This window comes from Amblyomma mixtum, chromosome 7 (genome assembly GCF_055824585.1).
Source record: "Amblyomma mixtum isolate Tamu chromosome 7, ASM5582458v1, whole genome shotgun sequence".
In the NCBI taxonomy this organism is placed as follows: Eukaryota; Metazoa; Arthropoda; class Arachnida; order Ixodida; family Ixodidae; genus Amblyomma; species Amblyomma mixtum.
Window position 1 is genome coordinate 2,152,042 of NC_143018.1, and position 8,900 is coordinate 2,160,941.

An 8,900-nucleotide genomic window follows, 5' to 3' on the forward strand; every position below is an offset into this window, starting at 1 on the left:
CTCTAACGTTGTGCTAAACGAGACCGACTAGAAGAATTGCGTTCACACTCTCGCATGGCGGCACTTCTCCAAGTATTGCTGATGCGCAAACTCATGCCGTTCACATGCGCAGGTGTTGCAGGGCCAACATTTCGGACCTCGGTACACCGTGCGGGGATACGACTCCTTTGTCGACTGCCGCCCACTAATTTTCGTTGATCCGCTGCCCGATACGCGGGCATGTTGCATGTGCCATGACGTGCTGCCGGTCCAGTATCTTGCCCCGTGCGGCAATGTTATATGCGCCAGCTGCCTGGATGCTTCCACCAAAGAGGCCAACGCCCAATGCAGGGAAAGATGGGTGGGCACCTGCCCCGAAGGTGAAATCAAGTCCACTGTGCCTGGCGTCACAAGACGCGACTTCAACGCCAAGGACCTGGGGACTCTGCACGTCTACTGCCCGAACATCGATTACGGCTGCACGCACAGCAGCGAGCTTCGGCACCTTGAAGAGCACTACTTGAAGCACTGTGCCCACCACCCGAAGATCTGCTTCCGTTGCCGACGGCTGGACATCCGGCCTTGTGATTTCATGGTGCACATATACAGCTGCAAAGGATGCAAAGACGGAGCGAGCAGCAACGACCGCCAAGGCACCCCTGTCCAGCATTTCCTGTCCGAATCGCCTGCGATTCAGACTCTCGAGAAGCACTTGTGTGCTACACAGGCCATTCTGGCCAAGGTCTGTGAGAGCGGTGGAAAGGTGCATCCTCGGCTCATGCAACTACTGAATCAACTGGCCGAAGACTTCAAAAAGTTTGCCGATGCCTCCGGGACCCGTGAAGATGCTACCGGAGGGACGCTACCCGATGGTCCCGACAGTCCCGACAAAGGCTGTACTAGAGGTGACCGCCGCTTGAAGGACCTACCTGTGGGGAAGGAATAGCGACAATCAGCCGGGGCTTCTTCCACGTCCACTGCGCGCTCGGAAGGGCGCCCATGTTAGAGCCAGTCTTCATTTGTGTCGGCTATACGCCCGAGACCGCCCGAGGTCAACTCGTCTTTACTGCTCACTGAGCAGTTTCAGCGCCCTGCCGCCATTAATTTCATTTCAAAAGCGCGCCATTCTGTTCTGCTTTTATTGTAAACCTGTGCACGAAACTTTCAAATCTATCGGTCAGTTATTACTGCATGGACAAACTATTCTTTTCAGTATGGTTCGGCCTCTTCGCAGTTTGCATTCCAATGTCTATTCGTTATGATTATTCTTGTAGCTTCCTGTATCCCATTAAACTAACAATAAAGGTCCCTTTCATTCCTGAATCGAATATTTGCACTTACTCTCAGTCCGTAAAGCAATAGAATTCGCATGCACTCCTCGTAGGGGAGTAGAAGGCGCCGTTATGCGTATTTTCTTGCGAGAGCTCGAATCTTGGCCATATCTACCCGCGTAGTATAGGCGTATATCCTGATTATTTATTGAAATTTCAAAAAGTCTTATTAATTGCGGTGTAAGTTTTTTACCTGTGGCATAAATGTACCCTCAATATTCGCTCTATATTTTCTTTACTGAAGGGTGCGATCGTTGCACCAGTAAATTGGCTATTATCTACACAAACTCGTCGAAAAAATTCATTAGGAAAGGGAAGGAAGTGTACCGTAATAAATCTTTATTTCCGGTAACGTCCTGCATGCGCATAGCACCTTCGCCACCGTTTTCGATGGGCATGCCCTTAAAAATGGCTGAGAAGTTTGCTGCGCGCGCGTTTGGAAAATGGCGTTTCTTCGGCCAACCGCACGACGGACTGTGGGACAAGGACGTTCATCATTGCGTGCACTACCACCGTTAACCACTTATTGTTTCTTGACAAGAGGGTCGGGTCAACTGCCCCGTGGGTTGCCACAGATCTGGTGTCACGCGGCATCCTACTTTCACTCCGTGAGGTTCGCGTCTGGGCCAAGGTATAGGTCTAGAGTGCTGACGTAACTTTCAGAGAAGCCCATACGTTCAAAACACGGCGGCTTATGGGGCGCCGGCAGCGCCCTCTTCGAAATAAGTGGACAAGTAAACAATGACGCCTTAATAAAAAACAAACATGACGGCATAGTCAAGTGATTTCTGCTGGGAAAAATAAATCTTCGAACGCCTCGAGGTTCAGCGCACGAGACAAGTGCGAAGAAAAAAGACACGACGGGTACACAGCATACAGGCGATATCTTTAGATAGTCAGGGATTGTTGTCTCCTTCCTTGCCTTCGCCTCGTGTGTCGAGTTTAATTTCAATATGTTGACGTACGAACAGGCCAATCTGCTTTATTCGTATTAATGTCCTAATTAAGTTATAGCTCCTTGTTAGGACCTGCTTTGAGCGCCTGAGTCTGCGATCGTTTGTGACAATATGCTGATCGAGTTCAGCTTGCATAAGATAATGCAATTTTGAATTTTTTTTTTTAATAATTGGAAAACAAGACTGAATAATGACAAAAAGTTGTTGAACTAACCCGCCAGGGCAGTTTAAAGTTTGTACGCGTCGAGCTATAGTTAACTGCTGTGCATAAATGCAAGAACTGTGCTGAAAACAGAGCTGTACTCTTCAAGTGAAACTAGAGGTGCCTTTAAGAAAACATTAAGGGCAGACATTTTCGTGAATACATTGAAAAGCTACGAAGACGAAATGAAACATATAATCAAGAGCTCACAAAATGAGAAAGCAGGTGAAGCTATCGGAGAATTAACAAATACGAATAGTGAGCTTGCAGACCAAGCGTTCAAGCAAGCACTTGTTCTTGGAGGTTACCCAAGAAGAATTGCATAAAACAACTGACCTCTTTGAAGACGGCTGTGTGCCTAACACACAAATTTAAATAGGCTCTTAGCATGCGAGATTTAGTAAAGGGTGCAAACAGTGACATATGTCATACAGCACTCTCTTCTCTGATATAAGAGGACAGTATCGCAACATCGGCAACAAAGCTGAATGTGCACAAAATCTCTTTCAGCCGCCGTGTGAGGCCAGCTGAAAGGTTCGCACTCTGAAAATTTCTAACCGAGCAGCACTTTACCAGCGTTTACCAGCGTTCCTGTGCCCTTTGCCGTTTCCGCAGCGAAGGAAGCCCTCGAAGCGGACGCTGGCCTAGCCACAAGGACGAGCCTGAGCCCAGAGGAACTTTGCCAGCTTTTGGAGTTTTGTCTAAGCAGCACAGCTTTTTGCCATTCCTGGACGTCTTCATAAGAAGAGAAGGGGCAGATCTAAAGCTCGGTGTCTATAGGAAGCCAACCCACACCAGCCGCTACCTAAATTTTAATTCCAACCACCCTACTAGCCACAAGGAATCCGTCGTCCCCTCTCTTCTGAGAAGGTCAAAGGCAATCTGCTCTTCGGAAGCAGAGAAAAGTGCAGAAGAGGCCACCGTTCTCGCCGGCCTACAGAGGAATGGCTACACACGTGGCTTCATTCAACGTGTTGGTCGCCGTCAGGCTCAGAGGACAGGGGGAACAACAGCCAACAATGAAACAACGAAACGCGCGCGCGTGGTGTTTCCGTACGCGAGGAGAACCAGCGAAGCACTTGCACGCATTCTGGGAAAATATGGAATCTATGTTGCTCACAAACCTGTTTCAACAATAAGCCGCTTCTTGCCACGACCGAAAGACCGCGTACCCAAAGAAAAACAACCTGGTGTCATCTACAAAATCCCGTGCTCCAGGTGCCCGGCTTCATACGCCAGCGAGACGAAAAACCTGCCCCAAAGAATAAGGCAACACAAGAATGACGTCCGGCTAATGAATTCGGAAGCCAACCCCCTCGCCGAACACTGCGAGCGCGCCGACCACCCAATAGCCTTCGAGGAGGTGAGCATCTTGGCCGTGGAGTCAAACCTGTTTAAGAGGCGACATGTGGAGTTATGGCACATACGGCTCACAAAGGCGGCGATGAATAGCACTCCAGGAACGCTCCCCTCTGCGTACGTTAGTGGACTCCGCCACGTGCTAACAAAGGGAGAGCGCAGGCAATACCCCGCTGCTGCTGGCACACTTTAGTCACCCCTGAAGAAGGGACCGAGTTCGTCCCGAAACGTTGGGCTAAATTAAAATATTGGTTGGCGTCAGTTTTTTTCTCTCAAGTATCTCAAAAACCCAACCAGACGGACCTCCGTCGAAGATGTTTTCGTTCAAAGGGAGATGGGTGGTGGTAAAAGGGGGGGGGGGGGGGGTTAGGATTTCTGTGGTAACGCGTCTTCCCGATTTGTGACGGTAACTAGAAGATGTTACGGGAAGGGTTAGTCAGCCCTTCTCCCTTGTCATTGTTGCTTTCTTTCCGCGCCTTCTCCTGCTTTCAAGCTGTCTTCGTACATCTGCCACCAAGTTTTCGGCCTCGCACACGAATTCCTTGAATTTCTCCCTTCCAGTGCTTCCATTTCCTAAACACCGCTCGTGCACAGTTTTCTTCGGAAATCACGGACTGCTGGTAGTAGCAGAGAAATAGCGCGCCAGCCTCCAGAAAAGAATATATTGAACACTACCAAGTGCAGGGGAACCTTCACAGCGGGAAATAAACTGATTTGTTCTTTTTGTGCAAAACATACTTTAGCTTGTAATACTTTAAATGTATTGCATGTGGTCTTTGATTATACTTTACTTAAAGGTGCACTGAAGAGGTATCTAAACTCGTATTTTTACCGCTGGAACTCGATCTACACGTTCCGAACGTTCTTGGAAACTTCAAATTATTGCCCTGTGCGGCCGATTTCCCTAATTTCAATCGGATTAACGTCGGCCTCTTGCCTTTTTTGTTTGAATTCCCTGCAAACGGTGGGAGGAGTCGTCCAACCGTCCACGCAGTTCCTTGGCGGATTGCCGCTCTGCCGTCGGCGGAGTGATACGTAATGGACGGCGAAAGGAGAGTCCACGGTTATTTTTATTTCCGTGGGCCTAATTTGTTGCGATGTAGTCTCTGACTACCTATTTGTTCACGGAAATCTAAGAGAAACAAAATAAAAGCGAAAGCGAACTCGCCATGCGACTGCCTGAAAGGCACTCCATGCGTTGGTCGACTCCTCCCACCGTATGCGGGGAATTAAAATAAAAAGGCGGGAGACGGACTTTAATGCGATTTAATTAGGGAAGTCGCCAGCACAGGGCAATAAATCGAAGTTTCTAAGAATGCTGGGAACGTGTAGGTTGATTTCCCGCGGCAAAAAGACGAGTTCAGATTCCTCTTCAGTGCACCTATTTGAACTTGTCTTTTTGCCGCGGGAACTCGATCCACACGTTCAGAGCTTTCTTAGAAACTGCGTTTTAGTGCCCTGTGTGGCCGATTTCCCTAATTAAATCGAATTAACGTCCGGCTCCCGCCTTTTTTTTTAATTCTGCCTCGTACGGTGGGCGGAGTCGACCAACGCGTGGAGCGCCTTTCACCCAGTCCCGTGGCGGCTTGCCGCTCTGCCATCGGCGGAGTAATACGTAGTAGTCCGTAGTAGCAAATAGTCCGCGCGTATTTTTATTTCTTCGGGCTTATTTTGCGGCTATATTATCTGCGAATGAAACTATTTATTCATGGAAACCTAAAAAACAAAATAAAGCGAAAGCAAAGCCTCCACGGGACTGGGTGAAAGGCGCTCCACGCGTTGTTCGACTCCGCCCACCGTACGAGGCAGAATTCAAAAAAAAAAAGGCGGGAGCCGGACGTTCATTCATTTTAATTGGAGAAATCGGCCACACAGGGCAATAAGTCACTGTTTCTAAGAATGCTAGGGACGTGTGGATCGAGTTCCCGCGGCAAAAAGACGAGTTCAGATTCCTCTTCAGTGCACCTTTAAGGCTAGTGGTTCAGTGGTTAAGGCGCTCGGCTGCTGACACAAAAAAAGTGGGTTCGATCCCGGCAGCGGCAGTCGAATTTCGATGGAGGCGAAATTCTAGAGGCCCAGGTGGTCGAAATTTCCGGAGCCTTTCACTGCGGCGTCCCTCATAGCCTGAGTCACTTTGGGACGCTAAACCCACATGAACCATTTATTTAAGGATAGCCCTAAAGGCCAGAAAAGAAGAGCACTTGCTCTGCTAAGGCCCGCTTAAAGGACTAAAGACACCAAATATTTTTTTGTGTGTTTTGTTCTTTCAACCGGAGCACCCCATGGTAATCGCCTATGACCGCTAAATAATTTATAATTGAGTTTCTTATTAACATTGTTTCGGATTTGCTTTCAGCAACCGAACGAAGGCTGTGATGTGAGTTCATGTTTTAGTTACGCGAGGCACAAAAAAAATGTCTATATAACTGCTGCTACATCGTTTTTGTTTTAAATCTGTAGTCAGTTAAAACTGTGTGCCAGCATTTATATTGCCGTTTTTCCGTGCGTCACGTGATCAAAAGATCAACTACACGCATAGCCATCGTTCGGCTGATGAAACTGAAACATGAAAATAGAATTCAATTATAGCATGTTTGCGGCCATACGCGAAAACCACGTGGGAATCCATGTATTCTAGTTTCTAAAACATCATTTGAATGAAGAAAACACGCAGTAAAGTTAGATGTCTATAGTGATTCATCTCCGGAGCCCAAGTGAAGCTAAGCACTCGAGGAAGTAGGTGAAGCGTGAAGGAAAAAAGGAAGGGAGGTCTTTAATGAGTCATAAATGCACAACGCTAGAACGTTTTCGCAGGCTAGCTGGTCAAGCATCCTGTATCGAACATCGCGAACATAGACAAGCAAAGTTGATACTCAGCGCTGTGTTCGTGTTTCCTTGTCTCTTGTTTTTTCCCACGCTCTTTTGTGTCTGCGAAAAAAAATTCCATCTTGCGTAACGTATTCTTTGTTTGCAATGAGCGCTGCATAGTGTTTGGAAACGAAGAATGCGCATTGCAAGACGTAATTTTGTTTGCAGAGGCAAAAACTTTGAAAGAAATAAATAAAAAACGTAGGATGATGTTATAGGTTTATGACACATTAAAGACCACATAGTGCAGGTATTACATGTGTGGGGCTACGGGCAGGCAAAATGCATGCGTAGCTTTCCGATGGTTTGAAGGACACATGATTAGTGCCTCAAAAGAGTGAGGGACTTGTTACGTGACTATCAGGGATGCAATTTATTTCTCCCTTCCAGAGCCCAGTGATACGACTACAAGGAAAGCTGTACAGCTTTCTCCAAACATTAGCAGTCGTAGAAAAATTCGACCTGTTCCGGGAAGCAACCGCCTGTCAGCGGCAGCCACATTACCAACTGAGCTAAGCAGAGCAGCGTTGACATGAACCCTGCGGGGCGGGTTGAGTCGAGATGGGTTTATGTAAACGCCGCCGAGTCTGCTCGGATGAGTCATCGCTCAACATCCGCTCTAAGTGATGGGTCGATTCACAGGCCACTCAGCAAATTATACTGAACTCTCTTTCGGCTTCGGAGGAAGCATTTTCTCCGGGGGAGAACAGAAGCGGGAACCAGTCTACTCGCGCGGTCGCACCTTGGAGGGCGCGATGCGAGGGTTGACTCGCTCGTATCGAGTTCGTGTTAACAGGCACTCGTTGAGTACAGTTTTTTTTTCCGAATTGGGCTACTGAAAATTTTTCGAGGCTTCTTTTCCGTCAGTTTGGAGTTTTGGCTATTTTTGGGTTATACGCTTTCTGAAAATCTGCATGTTGAATGAAACTTCTTTCAAGAAGAGCGCCATGTTTGATTAGCTGTTGGTGCAGCTTTTTTTTTGTTCTTCTTGCTCTCTTTGCTTCCTTAAGCCGCGTTTACATGAATGCGACAGTGGCGCATCGCATTTCCTAGCGCATTTCGCGGAGCCGATGCGCTACTGTTTACACATACCACATCAAGTATGGCGGGACAGTGACCCTTCGCCCGTTGCACGCGGCAGATGGTTCCGGCTCATTGATGCGATCCTCTTTCCTAGCGGCTCTAGCATTTCGCCTCCATCCAGAATACTAGAGGCCCGTGTACTGTGCGATGTCAGTGTTCGTTAAAGATCCCCAGATGGTCGAACCGTTTACATGAATGAGATGCCCTAAAAAGCTGATGCGATGCGCTGCTATCGGATTCATGTAAAGTGGCTGTACATAACTACCCGAAATATTGCGGGAATTTTGGCTTCAGAAAGGTACTTTCCAAACAAAAATCCTGATCAGACTGTGTTCTCACTTCCTGCCCCAGCAGCTTTCGGAGCAGGCCGATTCTGATGACCTTGCTAGTGTGACAAAGCAGGGAGTAGTAGATGAAAGTAGATAATCGCTTCCGTCTATCTTCACTGCGGCGCCGCTCCCTGCCTTGTCAGGATAGCAGGGTAATGAGAATGGGCGGATGCCATTGGCTGGAAAGGGGGTCCTTTGAGGTGGAAAAGCCTCTGCGTTCTTAAGTTGTATATGGCTCTGCCGCTCAAGCCCTATGAGGCTTTGGCAGGCCGGATTTCTGTACATTTTTTTAAATATTTGGCGCAATAAAGAATTATTATTATTATTATTATTATTATTATTATCCAAATGCATTTCCAACCACTGCATGCTTTTGCGGGAAGGAATGGGGGAGGACCCTTAATTTGCGTGAACCTGAACTCGGCTGGATTGTCGCCAGCTTTCCATATCGCAGTTGTCGAAAGGGCCTATGATGTCTTCCCTTCACCAGTAACTGTCTCTACCTGCTCCTCACGTTCGCGCTCCTGCCTTGAGCACAAAAGAAGAGAACGCGAGGTGCGAAGCGCCAATTGCCCTAGATTTATGGCCTCGTGACGAGGCTGCATCGATGCTAGTTTCTCACTTGTAGGTGGCGGTGTTCACACTTCTTTGCTTGCAAGTGCCAAACATCGCAAGGATTTCAGGCAGGTCACCGTAAAGCCCCAACTCCATGAACACGTCCACAGCGTGCGCGCGGATCGCATGTGCGCCCAACATGCGCCGCGACGAGCTTCGAAAAGGGGCATGCATCTCC

The 8,900-nt window shown here is 48.1% G+C and overlaps 1 protein-coding gene across 1 annotated transcript; it reads left to right on the top strand.

The window, feature by feature from the left end:
• The first annotated feature begins 226 nt into the window (after positions 1-226).
• On the top strand, positions 227-925 carry LOC149334799 (TNF receptor-associated factor 6-like). Its single transcript, XM_089553670.1, has one exon. The coding sequence runs from the start codon at positions 227-229 to the stop codon at positions 923-925; it is 699 nt and encodes a 232-aa protein (XP_089409796.1).
• Positions 926-8,900: the final 7,975 nt, after the last annotated feature.